General features: G+C 35.7%; 1 protein-coding gene across 3 annotated transcripts in view; it reads left to right on the forward strand.

The window, feature by feature from the left end:
• The window catches only part of LOC133638753 (retinoic acid receptor RXR-alpha-A), a 324,888-nt gene that overhangs the window by 295,010 nt on the left and 10,613 nt on the right, over positions 1 to 19,265 (forward strand). For all 3 annotated transcript variants that reach the window (XM_062031679.1, XM_062031680.1, XM_062031678.1), the window contains one exon: positions 5,302 to 5,434. In XM_062031679.1, coding sequence (XP_061887663.1) covers positions 5,302 to 5,434 — 133 coding nt within the window. The remainder of the gene's footprint in view (positions 1 to 5,301; positions 5,435 to 19,265) is intronic.

The following is a 19,265-nucleotide window of genomic DNA, read 5'->3' on the forward strand; positions in this document are numbered from 1 at the left end:
TGATTAAGATTAATTTTAGAATTTTGATGACATGTTTTAAATAGGTTAAAATCCAATCTACACTTTGTTAGAATATATAACAAATTGGACCAAGCTATATTTCTAACAAAGACAAATCATTATTTCTTCTAGAATTTCCAGAACAAAAATTTTAAAAGAAATTCAAAAGACTTTGAAATAAGATTTAAATTTGATTCTACAGATTTTGTAGATTTGACAGAATAATTTTTTTGAATTTTAATCATAATAAGTTTGAAGAAATATTTCACAAATATTTTTCGTCGAAAAAACAGAAGCTAAAATGAAGAATTAAATTAAAATGTATTTATTATTCTTTACAATAAAAAAATAAAAAAATACTTGAACATTGATTTAAATTGTCAGGAAAGAAGAGGAAGGAATTTAAAAGGTAAAAAGGTATATGTGTATAAAAATCCTAAAATCATTTTTAAGGTTGTATTTTTTTCTCTAAAATTGTCTTTCTGAAAGTTATAAGAAGCAAATTTAAAAAAATAATGAATTTATTTAAACAAGTGAAGACCAAGTCTTTAAAATATTTTCTTGGATTTTCAAATTCTATTTGAGTTTTGTCTCTCTTAGAATTAAAAATGTTGGGCAAAGCGAGACCAGCTTGTTAGTAAATAAATAACATTTAAAAAAATAGAGGCAGCTCACTGGTAAGTGCTGCTATTTGAGCTATTTTTAGAACAGGCCGGCGGGCTACTCATCTGGTCCTTACGGGCTACCTGGTGCCCGCGGGCACCGCGTTGGTGACCCCTGCACTAGATGGCGTCACAACGGCAGTTATCACACCACTGGCATATTAGCATGTATATATGCTAACACCACGTCTGATTCACATAGCATGTAAATATGCTAACACCACGTCTGATTCAAATTGCTTGTGTTAACTCATACCGTCTCGTGGGCCAAATTAGAGGTCCTGGCGGGCCGTAGTTTGGACATCCCTGTGCTACAGCCAAGGGCGACGGGGAGTAGGAAGACGTAGAATTCGAATTGAGTCTTAGATTCATAGCGCCTGATGGGCAAAGGTCTTAGAACGCATCACTTTATCCATCAATGAAAGTTGTGTTAGATTCCTTGGTTCCATTTCTTTAGTTCCATTATGACCGCAGGAACTTTCCACAATGACTTTGATTCTTTCAAAGATCAACGTGCGTTTCGAAGACGGAAACCAGAGTCGGATATTTCCACCGCAGTTCATGTTGGAATCCATGTTTCCATCAATGAACTCTAGCCTCAAACCGTGAAATTATCACCACCAGGCTTGACTGTAGGCAAGACACGATTATCTTGCTACTAAATTGTGTATCCAGCTGTTTAGACAATAATGGCTGTGTGTTGATTAAGTACATTTACGCCAGGCTTATTCAACTACATTTTCCAAGGGCCACATTTCCAGAAACCTAAGAACTGGGGAGGCTGGACCTTTCTCCTTTCACTATTACTGGGTTGCAATCACTTGACCAAAAGGCATTTCCGGGTTTCAGGTTTACGCTTCTGTGTATTTACCTGAATCATTGCAAATTTAGGCATATTTTAAAAGGTTTAGAGGCAAATATACAAGCCAGATATCATGAAAAAATATTGAAAGGTGATGTAGGTATAATTGTCTAAAGATTTATACCATTCATCATCACCAAAGTGGAAGTTACCACCACACTTCCTTCTACAATCACAAAAGATGGGAGACAATGTGATGCTAATGAGAAAAAAAGATACTTTTTAGTTTTTGCAGTTGATTTACTGGCACAAATATTTCACTGTCATCTACAATTCATGTCTGCAGTTGTTTTGAACAGTGTGAACTTCATGTTTTGTCTCGTCGTTTAGCTAGATTTCCCTGGTGTTCAGCAATGTTTGGTTTCCGTCAATATTAAGCGATATCAAGATACAGAAAGTTGGCCCAGGGTGCAACATGCCGTCTGCCAAAAAGCAGCGAGTGTAGGCTCCGGCCTCCCCACGACCCCAAAAAAGACAAGCGGTAGAAAATGGATGGATGGATGGAAGATAGAGTATGCCGTTGCTATGGAATATGCAGCCTAAGAGAGATTTATTAATTTAGATGATTAATACTATGAACAATATTTTCTTGAGTCTTAACATTGCACCAAAGATGCTATAGAGTCAGTTGTTGTTGTATATTTGTAACAACAACGCAGACATCTATTCCGTGTGAATTTTCTAAAGCAAAGTGTTTATATAGAAGTTATGGACAATAAAAGTAAATAAGAAACATGCGTTTGCATTTTATTTGAGGTTCAAACAGACATTGGCAAAGTGGCCGCGGCAAATGTTGTCAAAAAGCATGTTGTTTAAATGTTGTGTTGGTTGTAAAAATGACCAAAATTCAATGGTCAAATCAACGTCAAAACCCAACATTGATTAGATGTTGTCAAAAAGCATGTTGTTTCAACGTTGTATAGGTTGGAAAATGACCAAAATTCAATGGTCATATCAACGTCAAAACCCAACATTTAATAAATGTTGTCACAAAGGATGTTGTTTCAACGTTGTATTTGTGTTGTAGAGTATTGGTTGGAAAATGACCAAAATTCAATGGTCAAATCAACGTCACAACCCAACATTCGATAAACGTTGTCAAAACGCATGTTGTTTCAACGTGGTATTTGTGTTGGAAAATGACCAAAAATGCAATGGTCAAATCAAGGTCAAAACCCAACATTGAATAAACCTTGTCACAGAGGATGTTGTTGCAACGTTGTATTTGTGTTGTAAAATATTGGTTGGAAAATTAACACATTTCAATGGTCAACGTTAAAACCCAACATTCAATAAACGTTGTCAAAAAGCATGTTGTTTCAATGTTGTATTTGTTGGAAAATGACCAAAATTCAATGGTCAAATCAACCTCAAAACCCAACATTGATTAAACGTTGTCAAAAAGCATGTTGTTTCACCGTTGTATTGGTTGTAAAATGACCAAAATTCAATGGTCATATCAACGTCAAAACCCAACATTTAATAAACGTCAAAAACATGTTGTTTCAACGTTGTATTGGTTGGAAAATGACCAAAATTAAATGGTCAAATCAACGTTAAAACCCAACATTCAATAAACGTTGTATTGGTTGGAAAATGACCAAAATTCAATGGCCAAATCAACGTCAAAACCCAACATTAATTAAACGTTGTCAAAAAGCATGTTATTTCAACGTTGTATTGGTTGGAAAATGTCCAAAATTCAATGGTTATATCAACGTCAAAACCCAACATTTAATAAACGTCAAAAAGCATGTTGTTTCAATGTTGTATTTGTTGGAAAATGACCAAAATTAAATGGTCAAATCAACCTCAAAACCCAACATTGATTAAACGTTGTCAAAAAGCATGTTGTTTCACCGTTGTATTGGTTGGAAAATGACCAAAATTCAATGGTCATATCAACGTCAAAACCCAACATTTAATAAACGTCAAAAACATGTTGTTTCAACGTTGTATTGGTTGGAAAATGACCAAAATTCAATGGCCAAATCAACGTCAAAACCCAACATTAATTAAACGTTGTCAAAAAGCATGTTGTTTCAACGTTGTATTGGTTGGAAAATGACCAAAATTCAATGGCCAAATCAACGTCAAAACCCAACATTAATTAAACGTTGTCAAAAAGCATGTTATTTCAACGTTGTATTGGTTGGAAAATGACCAAAATTCAAAGGCCAAATCAACGTCAAAACCCAACATTAATTAAACGTCATCAAAAAGCGTGTTGTTTCAACGTTGTATTGGTTGGAAAATGTCCAAAATTCAATGGTTATATCAACGTCAAAACCCAACATTTAATAAACGTCAAAAAACATGTTGTTTCAACGTTGTATTGGTTGGAAACTGACCAAAATTAAATGGCCAAATCAACGTCAAAACCCAAAATGTATTAAACGTCATCAAAAAGCGTGTTGTTTCAACGTTGTATTGGTTGGAAAATGACCAAAATTCAATGGCCAAATCAACGTCAAAACCCAATATTGACTAAACATTGTCAAAAAGCATGTTGTTTCAACGTTGTATTGGTTGGAAAATGACCAAAATTCAATGGTCAAATCAACCTCAAAACCCAACATTGATTAAACGTTGTCAAAAAGCATGTTGTTTCACCGTTGTATTGGTTGGAAAATGACCAAAATTCAATGGTCATATCAACGTCAAAACCCAACATTTAATAAACGTTGTCAAAAAGCATGTTGTTTCAACGTTGTATTGGTTAGAAAATGACCAAAATTAAATGGTCAAATCAACGTTAAAACCCAACATTCAATAAACGTTGTATTGGTTAGAAAATGACCAAAATTCAATGGCCAAATCAACGTCAAAACCCAACATTAATTAAACGTCGTCAAAAAGCATGTTGTTACAACGTTAGGTGGAGTTGCTCAAAGTCCGGACCTAATTCAACAAGTTCTCAACGTTGTTTCAATGTCTTGTGCCTGCTGGGTTGTTCCTTTGAAGGGTGCTGTGGTAAAGACGGTGGCTGACATGTGAGGGTTGAGCTCTTAACGTATTTGTCGAGACTTATGTTGACTACTCGTGATTGTAGAAGCGTGGACTTAAAAGCTCTTATCCATTCACTAACATCACACGCAACCAGGGTCTTTCGGGGTCTCCCGACACTTTACCCCAGTCGGCTGCCCGTCATTCCAAATTTACACCATTGTATCGATAATCCACCGTGAGGAAAATACGACACACCCGCTCCCATCCCCGGGAAAATAAAAGCGAACCGTCCCATCAGTCTGGATGCAGTGCACACATAAGTGTCGGAGAGACCGGAGCCGAGCAGAGAGAGACATTATTCCGGAGAGCTCTCAGGTTTTCTATAAATAACCGCTTTAGTTCTGCTGTATCACAGATAAAAGCATCGCGGCTCCTCTCGTACCCGACTCAACTCTGGGGAAAAGAGGCGAGTGTTGCCAGGCAGAACAGTTAAAGGAGCTCCGTCACTCGTCTTGTGTCTCCGGTGCTCTCGGTGTCGAGCCCCGGCTTTGGCGCGTCAAGCCCGTTGTCTTCATCGCCTTGGCAGCCACGGTTTCATCCCTTTTACACGCCTGTCTCTTCAGAAAGTACCATTCCGACATCTTCGTAATAACCCGATGACGCCGCCTGAGAACCCCGTGTGCTTTAATTCAATCTCCACTCTCGCTAACCCTTTGTTTCACTTTCATTTGGCCTGAAACTGTGAACTTTTGTACCAGGGTTGTGCTCGTTTTCTCCCCACCTTATTTACACTTTCCCCTCCGTCCCTCCCGTCTATCTCTGCTGCAGGTTGGAATGAACTCCTCATTGCGTCATTCTCGCACCGCTCGATAGCTGTGAAAGACGGCATTCTGTTGGCCACCGGGCTGCACGTCCACCGCAACAGCGCTCATAGTGCCGGAGTGGGAGCCATCTTTGACAGGTCTGTGGGTGTTTTTACCTTGAGTGAATTCAAGCATACATTTGAAATGCATTGGTGATGTGGGCTGTATAAGAACATTCCATGGAATATAGGTTGCAATGTAGGCGTATTCTTGTCTAAAAATATTAAATAACTTTGTAGGTATGAATTTGAATTGCTTTTTTAAGCCCACAATTGACCAAGTGTACACCAAAAAACTGGTTCAGTTTGATCAGATAAACCACAGGTGTCAAACTCAAGGCCCGGGGGCCCAGATCTGGCCTGCCACATACATTTATGTGGCCCCCGAAACGGTGGAAATAATTTGTTAATAAAGTACCTTCTCTTTTCTTAATACATGTATTATAAAAATAATAATAATAATAATAATAGATTGTATTTGTAAAAAGCACTTTACATTGGGTAAACAACCTGAAAGTGCTGCAGTGTATTAAAAAAAATTAAAATAAAAAGATAATTAAAAAAAATAAAAAAATTAAAACTAGAACAGCCAAATAGCTAAAACTAGTATGCATATATCTAAAAAAAAAAAAAAAAGGCTTTTTTAAAAAGAAGGGTTTTTAAGCCTTTTTTAAAAGCATCCACAGTCTGTGGTGCCCTCAGGTGGTCAGGGAGAGTGTTCCACTGACTGGGAGTGGCAGAGCAGAAGTCCCAGTCTCCCATTGTTCAAATAAATGTACTCTGTGCAATTATATATGTTTACACCTTAATCATCTCTAATAATACAACCAAGTATTATATCATCATACATTTCAAAATAAAAGTTGTCAAAAAGCATGTTGTTTCAATGTTGTATTTGTGTGGTAAAAATAGGAACACAAGTCAATTGACAAATCAACATCAAAACCCAACAGTGAATAAACGTCGTCAAAAAGCATGTTGTTTCGACGTTATATTTGTGTCGTAGAATATTGGTTGGAAAATGACCAAAATTCAATGGTCAAATCAACGTCAAAACCCAACATTGATTAAACGTTGTCAAAAAGCATGTTGTTCCAACGTTGTATTGGTTGTAAAAATGACCAAAATTCAATGGTCAAATCAACGTCAAAACCCAACATTGATTAAACGTTGTAAAAAAAGCATGTTGTTCCAACGTTGTTTTGGTTGGAAAATGACCAAAATTCAATGGTCAAATCAACGTCAAAACCCAACATTGATTAATCGTCGTCAAAAAGCATGTTGTTTCAACGTTGTATTTGTGTTGTAGAATATTGGTTGGAAAATGACCAAAATTCAATGGTCAAATCAACGTCAAAACCCAACATTGATTAAACGTCTTTAAAAAACATGCTGTTACAATGTTATGTTTGAGTTGTACAATATTAGTTAGAAAATGACCAAAATTCAATGGTCAAATCAACGTCAAAACCCAACATTGATTAAACGTCGTCAAAAAGCATGTTGTTTCAACGTTGTATTTGTGTTGTAGAATATTGGTTGGAAAATGACCAAAAATGAATGGTCAAATCAACGTCAAAACCCAACATTGAATAAACGTCGTCAAAAAGCATGTTGTTTCAACGTTGTATTAGTGTTGTAGAATGTTGGTCGAGATATGACCAAAATTAAATGGTCAAATCAACGTCAAAACCCAACATTGATTAAACGTCATCAAAAAACATGTTGTTACAATGTTATGTTTGAGTTGTAGAATATTAGTTAGAAAATGACCAAAATTCAATGGTCAAATCAACGTCAAAACCCAACATTGATTAAACGTTGTCAAAAAGCATGTTGTTTCAACGTTGTATTTGTGTCGTAGAATATTGGTTGGAAAATGACCAAAATTCAATGGTCAAATCAACGTCAAAACCCAACATTGATTAAACGTCTTTAAAAAACATGCTGTTACAATGTTATGTTTGAGTTGTACAATATTAGTTAGAAAATGACCAAAATTCAATGGTCAAATCAACGTCAAAACCCAACATTGATTAAACGTCGTCAAAAAGCATGTTGTTTCAACGTTGTATTTGTGTTGTAGAATATTGGTTGGAAAATGACCAAAAATGAATGGTCAAATCAACGTCAAAACCCAACATTGAATAAACGTCGTCAAAAAGCATGTTGTTTCAACGTTGTATTAGTGTTGTAGAATGTTGGTCGAGATATGACCAAAATTAAATGGTCAAATCAACGTCAAAACCCAACATTGATTAAACGTCATCAAAAAACATGTTGTTACAATGTTATGTTTGAGTTGTAGAATATTAGTTAGAAAATGACCAAAATTCAATGGTCAAATCAACGTCAAAACCCAACATTGATTAAACGTTGTCAAAAAGCATGTTGTTTCAACGTTGTATTTGTGTCGTAGAATATTGGTTGGAAAATGACCAAAATTCAATGGTCAAATCAACGTCAAAACCCAACATTGATTAAATGTTGTCAAAAAGCATGTTGTTTCAACGTTGTATTTGTGTTGTAGAATATTGGTGGAGATATGACCAAAATTCAATGGTCAAATCAACGCCAAAACCCAACATTGATGAAACGTCGTCAAAAAGCATGTTGTTACAACGTTATGTTTGAGTTGTAGAATATTAATTGAGATATGACCAAAATTCAATGGTCAAATCAACGTCAAAACCCAACATTGATTAATCGTCGTCAAAAATCATGTTGTTTCAACGTTGTATTTGTGTCGTAGAATATTCGTAGGAAAATGACCAAAATTCAATGGTCAAATAAACATCAAAACCCAACATTGATTAAACGTCGTCAAAAAGCATGTTGTTTCAACGTTGTATTTGTGTTGTAGAATATTGGTCGAGATATGACCAAAATTCAATGGTCAAATAAACGTCAAACCCCAACATTGATTAAACGTCGTCAAAAAGCATGTTGTTTCAACGATGTATTTGAGTTGAAGTCTATTGGTTGAGATATGACCAAAATTCAATGGTCAAATAAACGTCAAAACCCAACATTGATTAATCGTCGTCAAAAAGCATGTTGTTTCAACGTTGTATTCGTGTTGTAGAATATTGGTTGAGATATGACCAAAATTCAATGGTCAAATCAACGTCAAAACCCAACATTGATTAAACGTCATCAAAAAACATGTTACAATGTTATGTTTGAGTTGTAGAATATTAGTTAGAAAATGACCAAAATTCAATGGTCAAATCAACGTCAAAACCCAACATTGATTAAACGTTGTCAAAAAGCATGTTGTTACAACGTTGTATTGGTTGGAAATGACCAAAATTCAATGGTCAAATCAACGTCAAAACCTAACATTGATTAATCGCCGTCAAAAAGCATGTTGTTTCAACGTTGTATTTGTGTTGTAGAATATTGGTTGAGATATGACCAAAATTCAATGGTCAAATCAACGTCAAAACCCAACATTGATTAAACGTTGTCAAAAAGCATGTTGTTCCAACGTTGTATTGGTTGGAAAATGACCAAAATTCAATGGTCAAATCAACGTCAAAACCCAACATTGATTAAACGTCATCAAAAAACATTTTACAATGTTATGTTTGAGTTGTAGAATATTAGTTAGAAAATTACCAAAATTCAATGGTCAAATCAACGTCAAAACCCAACATTGATTAAACGTTGTCAAAAAGCATGTTGTTTCAATGTTGTATTTGTGTTGTAGAATATTGGTTGGAAAATTACCAAAATTCAATGGTCAAATCAACGTCAGAACCCAACATTGATTAAACTTCGTCAAAAAGCATGTTGTTTCAACGTTGTATTTGAGTTGAAGACTATTGGTTGAGATATGACCAAAATTCTATTGACAAATCAACGTCAGAACCCAACATTGAATAAACGTCAAAAAGCATGTTGTTTCAACGTTATATTTGTGTTGTAGAATATTAGTTGGAAAATGACCAAAATTCAATGGTCAAATCAACGTTAGAACCCAACATTGATTAAACGTCGTCAAAAAGCATGTTGTTTCAACGTTGTATTTGTATTGTAGAATATTGGTTGAAAAATGACCAAAATTCAATGGTGCCCACAATTGACCAAGTGCACCAAAAAACTGTTAGGTTTGGTTCAGTTTGATCAGATTGATTGATCGATTGAAACTTGTATTAGTAGATTGCACAGTACAGTACATATTCCGTACAATTGACCACTAAATGGTAACACCCCAATAAGTTTTTCAACTTGTTTAAGTCGGGGTCCACGTTAATCAATTCATGGTAGATAAATCATGGGTGTCAAACTCAAGATCAGGGGGGCCAGATCTGGCCCACCACATCAATTCGTTTGGCCCCTGAAAGGGTGGAAATAATATGTGTTAATAAAGTACTTTTATCTTTTCTTAATAAATGTATTATTAAAATAAATGTACTGTTGCTACATTGCATACAGTGCAGGCCAAAAGTTTGGACACACCTTCTCATTCAATGTGTTTTCTTTATTCTCATGACTATTTACATTGTAGATTGTCACTGAAGGCATCAAAACTATGAACGAACACATGTGGAGTTATGTGCTTAACATAAAAAAAGGTGAAATAACTGATAACATGTTTTATATTGTAGTTTCTTCAAAATATCCACCCTTTGCTCTGATTACTTTTTCGCACACTCTTGGCATTTTCCTTTATAATTTATACAAAATAATAGAATGATAAATGACACAAGGGCTGCAACAACTAATCGATTAAATCGATTAAAATCGATTATAAAAATAGTTGGCGATTAATTTAGTCATCGATTCATTGGATCTATGCTATGCGTAGAGGCAATTTTTTTATTATTTTTTTTATTTATTTTTAATTTTAAAATCTTTTTATAAACCTTTATTTATAAACTGCAACATGTACAAACAGCTGAGAAACAATAATCAAAATAAGTATGGTGCCAGTATGCTGTTTTTTTTTTCAATAAAATACTGGAAAGGATAGAAATGTAGTTTGTCTCTTTTATCCGATTATTAATCGATTAATCGAAGCAATAATCAACAGATTAATCGATTATCAAATTAATCGTTAGTTGCAGCCCTAAATGACACAAGATGTTACTGCATACGTCAGCAGACTGATTAGGACTCTTTGTTTGTTTACTTACTACTAAAAGACAAGTTGTCTCGTATATTCACTATTTTATTTAAGGACAAAATAGCAATAACAAAGTATGTTTAAATATGTTTAATGTACCCTAAGATTTGTTGTTAAAATAAAGCCAATAATGCAATTCTTTGTGGTCCCCTTTATTTAGAAAAGTATCGAAAAGTATCAAAATACATTTTGGGGACAACCCTAATCCAGGTTAAGGCCTTAAAGTCATTAAACAATTTAAAATGTACAGGTACTAATAAATCATAAGGTAAGATGATTGACTGAACAGATGGAATTGGAGTCCCAGTCTAGAGTTCAGGGTGGTTGCCACTACTACACATAATCCACACTGCTTGCTTGTTTCAGTAACGACTTACGATCGATTATCACCCTCGCTGCATGTTTTGAGGATGTAACAAGTTGATGATAAGACGTGTGCTCAAGTGTGCTGATGACACCAGCGTGGTTGCACTTATCTCAGTGTGAGAGGTGAGGCATCCTACAGACAGGATGTCCTGAAGTTGGCAGCCTGGTGTTCTGAGAACTACCTCACTCTGAACACCAAGAAAACCAAATAATTCATCGTTCTGTATCATAGTCTGGTACGGCAGCTGCATCATTGCAGACAGGGAGAGGCTCCGCAGAGTACCGTATTTTACGGACCATAGGGCGCACCGGATTAAAAGGCGCACTGCCGATGAGCGGGTCTATTCAGGTCTATTTTCATACAAAAGGCGCATTAAAGGAGTCATATTATTTTATTTTTTTTCTAAATGTAAAACACTTCCTTGTGGTCTACATAACATGTAATGGTGGTTCTTTGGTCAAAATGTTGCATAGATTATGACAGCGTTTTTTCTCCGTCGTCTTTGTTGTAGCTGTGTAGCGTGCAAGGACGGGAGTGGAAGAAGTGACAAAAGATGGCGCTAACTGTTTTAATGACATTCAGACTTTACTTCAATCAATAACGGAGCAGCATCTCCTCATCCGTGGCTCACTAGTGCAACAACAACAACCCGTGAAAAACCGTCCGACCGGAACTCTCTAATAACTAAAGTTCCTTGAGTGAATAATGTAAACTCACTATACCGGTATGTTTTATCGCTTTCATGGCGAGTTTACTGACAGATATAAGTAAGAACTTTACACTACTTTATATTAGAAATGGCAACAGTGGAGGATGAATGTCACATAACAAGAAGATAGAGAAAAAGAAGAAGCTTATCGACTACGATGTCGGGCGACTACTTTTATATTTCCTGTATTTTTTATTATTACTTTGAACTGTTTTATTTATTTTTTTTTATCCTGTAAAGCGTCTTTGAGTACTCTGAAAAGCGCTATACCAAATAAAATGTATTATTATTATTATTATTATTATTATTATTATTATTATATTACAAAGGTGGACGCGCGCAAATTTTCAGGACTTATGCAGATCCCAAATACAGATCAGCAGGTATCAGAAGGTAAGAAAAGTTGCTTTTGCATAATATTGCGAAACAAATCGCCAGATAATATGTCTTACCTTATACACACACCATAATATTACCGTATTTTTCGGACTATAAGTCGCAGTTTTTTTCATAGTTTGGCCGGGGGTGCGACTTATACTCAGGAGCGACTTATGTGTGAAATGATTAACACATTACCGTAAATTATCAAATAATATTATTTAGCTCATTCACGTAAGAGACTAGACGTATAAGATTTCATGGGATTTAGCTTTTAGGAGTGACAGATTGTTTGGTAAACGTATAGCATGTTCTATATGTTATAGTTATTTGAATGACTCTTACCATAATATGTTACATTAATAATAATAATAGATTTTGTTTGTATAAAGCACTTTATATTGAGTAAACAATCTCAAAGTGCTACAGTGTTTTAACAAAAAAAATTACCAGGCACGTTCTCAGTTGGTTATTTATGAGTCATATAACGTACACTTATTCAGCCTGTTGTTCACTATTCTTTATTTATTTTAAATTGCCTTTCAAATGTCTATTCTTGGTGTTGGATTTTATCAAATACATTTCCTCCAAAAATGCGACTTATACTCCAGTGCGACTTATATATGTTTTTTTCTTTCTTTATTATGCATTTTCGGCAGGTGCAACTTATACTCCGGTGAGATTTATACTCCGAAAAATACGGTACTCGTACGTTGAAGCACAGTACAATCCATCAAGCGGTGCGGCTTCATAGCTTACCAAAGTCGTACTAAAACATTTTGATAGATTTTTGAGCGCCGTGTGTAATGTTCTTTATTTTCAATGGAACATATAAAATGTTGGTGTTGTTTTGCTTGAGTCATATTGCAGTCTACACGTATCTCTTATGTGGGACCGCCATCTACTGGTCACAGTTATAATTTCACCATGTAACAAATAAAATAGCTTCAAAGTCGGTAAGCACAACCAAAATTATTCCGTACATTAGTTATAAGGCACACTGTCGAGTTTTGAGAAAATGAAAGGATTCTAAGTGCGCCTTATAGTCCGAAAAATGCGGGAGTAATGGCAGAACAGAGGAGCACCCTCCCCTCCCCGACGGACACTTATACCTCCCGCTGCCTCGGCACAGCCAACAAGGTCATCAAGAACAGAGCTCACCCTGCTTTTGAACGGTTTGATCTTTGGCTTTCAGAGAAGTGCTACAGGTGCATCGGAGCCAGGATGAAGAGGCTTAAGGACCGGTTTTTTTCGTAATTTTTTTTTGAGGACTAGGGATACAACCATTTGTCGACATACACTACCGTTCAAAAGTTTGGGGTCACATTGAAATGTCCTTATTTTTGAAGGAAAAGCACTGTACTTTTCACTGAAGATAACTTTAAACTAGTCTTAACTTTAAAGAAATACACTCTATACATTGCTAATGTGCAGGCATGTGATTTTTCCGTCTAAAGTCGGAATTCCGTCTTTTTTAATCTCGGGGGGAAAAAAAAAATTATCTCCCGTTTTTCCGGTTTTTTTTCCGACCCTAAATCAAGATTCGAGACGTAGTTTATATCACGCCGTAGTTGATTGGTCGATATGTTCCTTGTGACCAATCAGGACATCTGTTATGAATGATGACGTTAATAACGTCATCATTCATAATGGTTATTACCGCCATTTTCCATATGTAAACGATGTCGGTTCTCGAGAGAAAGGACGCTTTACGAGTAAAATAAATTGATAAACATGTCAAAAATAAGTTTCGATGGGACTGGATGGAAAGGGAAATCACTGATACTGTTGGGAAGAAGAAAGTTACGACTTTGTTCGGTGATTTTATTCGGAAAATCGATCGTCCCGGAAAGGTTTTGTGCACGTGGTGTCATGATAATATTGACTATGGATCACGAGGTTTCAAGGCTTTGGAAGTACATGCGAAACGCCAAAAACATATGAAACAACTTGAAGCAAGGAAAACTAACTTTTCACTAGCTGGTACTTTTGGATGTCAAGCGAAAGTGAGCAAACCTTACGGACTTCATCTTTTGTTTAAACTGCATAGACATGGAAAGGAAAGATCCACCCACTTCAGTTGCAGACAGGGTTGTTAATAATGAGGTAAGCTAAAAAATATTTGCTTGCGAAATACGCATGTTTGTTTGAAATATTAACCAATTATTGCTTTGCGAAATATAAATGGGTTTTTCTAAAAATAAAAAGCCACGTGAAAATATATTAGGAAATTACAGAAATTCAAAGAGTCGCATTATTGATTCCAGTTAACAATTTATTTGAAAAAAATTTGCTTATAATACTATTTTGTAATAATATGTTCTTTTGTAGTCTGTTGAAACTATTGTCAGTGGTGTAACAATCTTGAAGGTAAATATTGTCACACTTGTTTCATGCAATATGTCCGTGTCCTCACATTATTATTATTTCCTATTTTCAAATATGAGTAAACAATACTAAACATGTTCAATTATTTTCATAAATGTATATACTATTTTGGCGAAAAGAATGAAATTTTTACATTACATTACATGAACTGAAGTAATGTGGTAATACTGTAAATAAACTGTAGATAATATCACTGATCAATGTGACACCTGTGGATGTGAAATGAACACAAGATGTAAATATTAGTGACTAAATACTGTTGGGACTGAACCATACACAGTGATTCATTAGGATCATTGGGTTATGCATGTTCTATTAATGATGTTTTCATGTCTTTAAACACTAAAATATTTTCTTCAAATGGTGCTGTCTTTGTTCATTTTAGCATGTTAAATTGGTGAAAAACCAGGAGCTTCATCCCCCAGACCCCCGGAAATGTTTTTCATTGTGGTCAAATCACATGCCTGAATGTGGTAAATGACTATTCTAGCGGTTTTGGTGCAATATCTACATAGGTGTATAGAGGCCCATTTCCAGCAACTATCACTCCAGTGTTCTAATGGTACAATGTGTTTGCTCATTGGCTCAGAAGGCGAATTGATGATTACAAAACCCTTGTGCAATCATGTTCACACATCTGAAAACAGTTTAGCTCGTTACAGAAGCTACAAAACTGACCTTCCTTTGAGCAGATTGAGTTTCTGGAGCATCACATTTGTGGTGGGGTCAATTAAACGCTCCAAATGGCCAGAAAAAGAGAACTTTCATCTGAAACTCGACAGTCTATTCTTGTTCTTAGAAATGAAGGCTCTTCCACAAAATTGTTTGGGTGACCCCAAACTTTTGAACGGTAGTGTATTAGACAGTAAAATGTATTGCAAACAAATTAATTTGTTGATAATGCAACAACAGGAAGATAAAAATGACTGTGGTTGAAAACATGGAAAGTATGGAAACATTTCACCCTAAAGAGTCGGTTTGAAGGGCAAAAAAAAACGTCTTTTTTTTTTTAGCCACACAATTCCAAATCAGTCATGGGGAAGGAACCCTGCGGTGACTGTTGTTGACATTTCAGGTCACAGGCTAATACCTCGCAGGCGGCTGCAGCATCTGTGGAACGACAGTGTTTGGACGTGATTTATGCTGAAAAGCTATTTGCATCTTGTCAAATCTGCAAATGTGTCACGACGTCAGATGAGAGCCAATAAAACCTGAGCGTTATTATCGCAGTACAAGTGTGCTCCGTGTGCCTAATGAAGTGGACTATGTTTGACTGTTGAATCATCCCTGAGCGAGAGATAACAAGCAGCGGGTTTAATAGCGATCTGCCAATATCTGTACCAGCCTGGTACAATCTGCAGTCTCTGCCCGAGGACCTTATATCTGTAATAAGTGTGGCGAGCTTTAAGATACACAAAACGGATTATGTTTATTTATCTGCCGCTCTCTCGCTTCCTCATTTAAATGAGACCGATTATCATAAACACCTCCGCCTTTTCCTTTTTCTTTTTTCTTTTTTTTTTTCTAGCCGTGTTGTTCCTTGTAGCAAATTGAATTACAATGAGCCGAAAGTCACAATTGACTCTACTCAGAATGAGAGCTGGAGGGAATGGAGAGGGTGTGACAATGCAATGGAACTCGCTAGCACAGAATGGGTATGTGGCTTTTCTATTATTTAAAGCATGTGCTGTATGTACCAAATTTTAGAAGAAAAACCTATTTTTACATACAGCACAGGCCAAAAGTTTGCACACACCTTCTCATTTCAATGCGTTTTCTTTATTTTCATGACTATTTACATTGTAGATTGTCATTGAAGGCATCAAAACTATAAACCAAACAACCTTCCCTAGTCATGTTGCAGGAAAAGACCTGCTCACTGAACTTTGTGGATGTTATTAAAAAAAAAACATCCTATCACCATTAAAAAAATCAAAAATACACTATTTTAAATCCATACAAGGGATGATAGGAAAAATGCAAAACACTCTCTCCATCTTTAAGAAGGTCATCGCACAAGTAAACTAGGTAGGCGTTGAACTTTCACATTCTCTTAATAACCAATTATAAATTAATTATATATCCATTATATTATTATAATATGTACACATATACAGTACAGGCCAAAAGTTTGGACACACCTTCTCATTTCAATGCGTTTTCTTTATTTTCATGACTATTTACATTGTAGATTGTCGCTGAAGGCATCAAAACTATAAACCAAACAACCTTCCCTAGTCATGTTGCAGGGGGGGGGGGAAATGCAACCAGCACAAAAATTTGACGAACATGGTCACATATAACAACCTGCTCACTGAACTTTGTGGATATTATAAAAAATTTAAAAAACGTCCTATCACCATTAAAAAAAAAAAAAAATTCCCTATTTTAAATCCATACAAGGGATGATAGGAAAAATGCAAAACAATCTCCCCACAGTTGTCCATGTTTGGTGCTTTTTAGCCGCTTGATATTTCTGATTGATTATTAAACTTTAAGAAGGTAATCGCTCAAGTAAACTAGGTAGGCGTTGAACTTTCACATTCTCTTTATAACCAATTATTTAAATTAATTATATATCCATTATTATAATATGTACACATATACAGTACAGGCCAAAAGTTTGGACACACCTTCTCATTTCAATGCGTTTTCTTTATTTTCATGACTATTTACATTGTAGATTGTCACTGAAGGCATCAAAACTATAAACCAAACAACCTTCCCTAGTCATGTTGCAGGGGGGAAAAAAATGCAACCAGCACAAAAAATCGACAAACATGGTCACACATAACACAACCTGCTCACTGAACTTTGTGGATATTATAAAAATTTAAAAAACGTCCTATCACCATTAAAAAAAATCAAAAATACACTATTTTAAATCCACACAAGGGATGATAGGAAAAATGCAAAACACTCTCTACACAGTTGTCCATGTTTGTTGCATTTTAGCTGCTTTAAATTAATTATTATATCCATTTTATTATTTTAATATGTACACATATACAGTACAGGCCAAAAGTTTGGACACACCTTCTCATTTCAATGCGTTTTCTTTATTTTCATGACTATTTACATTGTAGATTGTCACTGAAGGCATCAAAACTATAAACCAAACAACCTTCCCTAGTCATGTTGCAGGGGAGAAAAAAATGTAACCAGCACAAAAATTTGACAAACATGGTCACACATAACACAACCTGCTCACTGAACTTTGTGGATATTATATATAAAAAAAACGTCCTATCACCTGTTGCGTCTGACCAGTCTATCTCTCAGGGAATTAAAGTCACTGGTCAATCCCAAATTCTTTCAGATGACATATATGCAGAGTAAGAAGGACCATCAAGACAGAATAGTAATATTATCAAAAGTTTTACTAAAGCTTTAGGAGACCAGCCCACATCAATGCAGTCATACCGTCATCTCGGGGTGGTCTCCTAAAGCTTTAGTAAAACTTGATAATATTCCTATTCTGTCTTGATGGTCCTTCTTACTCTGCATATATGTCATCTGAAAGAATTTGGGATCGACTAGTGACTTTAATTCCCTGAGAGGTAGACTGGTCAGACGCAACAATTTGGGGGCTCGGACACACCTTCTCATTTCAATGTGTTTTCTTTATTTTCATGACTAATTATATTGTACATTGTCACTGAAGGCATCAAAACTATAAACCAAACAACCTTCCCTAGTCATGTTGCAGGGAGAGAAAAAAATGCAACCAGCACAAAAATTCGACAAACATGGTCACACATAACACAACCTGCTCACTGAACTTTGTGGATATTATAACAATTTAAAAAACGTCCTATCACCATTAAAAAAAATCAAAAATACACTATTTTAAATCCATACAAGGGATGATAGGAAAAATGCAAAACACTCTCTACACAGTTGTCCATGTTTGGTGCATTTTAGCTGCTTGAAATTAATTATTATATCCATTCTATTATTATAATATGTACACACATACAGTACAGGCCAAAAGTTTGGACACACCTTCTCATTTCAATGCGTTTTCTTTATTTTCATGACTATTTACATTGTAGATTGTCACTGAAGGCATCAAAACGATAAACCAAACAACCTTCCCTAGTCATGTTGCAGGGGGGGGGGGGTGCAAACAGCACAAAAATTCGACAAACATGGTCACACATAACACAACCTGCTCACTGAACTTTGTGGATATTATATATAAAAAAAACGTCCTATCACCTGTTGCGTCTGACCAGTCTACCTCTCAGGGAATTAAAGTCACTGGTCAATCCCAAATCAGATGACATATATGCAGAGTAAGAAGGACCATCAAGACAGAATAGTAATATTATCAAAAGTTTTACTAAAGCTTTAGGAGACCAGCCCACATCAATGCAGTCATACCGTCATCTCGGGGTGGTCTCCTAAAGCTTTAGTAAAACTTGATAATATTCCTATTCTGTCTTGATGGTCCTTCTTACTCTGCATATATGTCATCTGAAAGAATTTGGGATTGACCAGTGACTTTAATTCCCTGAGAGGTAGACTGGTCAGACGCAACAATTTGGGGACTCGGACACACCTTCTCATTTGAATGTGTTTTCTTTATTTTCATGACTATTTACATTGTAGATTGTCACTGAAGGCATCAAAACTATAAACCAAACAACCTTCCCTAGTCATGTTGCAGGGGGGGAAAAATGCAACCAGCACAAAAATTTGACGAACATGGTCACATATAACAACCTGCTCACTGAACTTTGTGGAACTTTTATTCGCAAATGCTAACAGTGCTAGTTTGATTACTTTACAAAAGCCCGTACAAATATGCATGAAAACACTCCCTAGAGACATCACACACGGGATGGTTTAGTATGAATTGTTTTAGTTACACTGTAAAACTTACAAACGGTGCTTGGAGTGATAACGAAGAATCCTTTCGAGCGGAAACGCTATGGGCTGTTTTACTTCCGGT

The sequence above is a fragment of the Entelurus aequoreus genome, linkage group LG21, assembly GCF_033978785.1.
Source record: "Entelurus aequoreus isolate RoL-2023_Sb linkage group LG21, RoL_Eaeq_v1.1, whole genome shotgun sequence".
In the NCBI taxonomy this organism is placed as follows: domain Eukaryota; kingdom Metazoa; phylum Chordata; class Actinopteri; order Syngnathiformes; family Syngnathidae; genus Entelurus; species Entelurus aequoreus.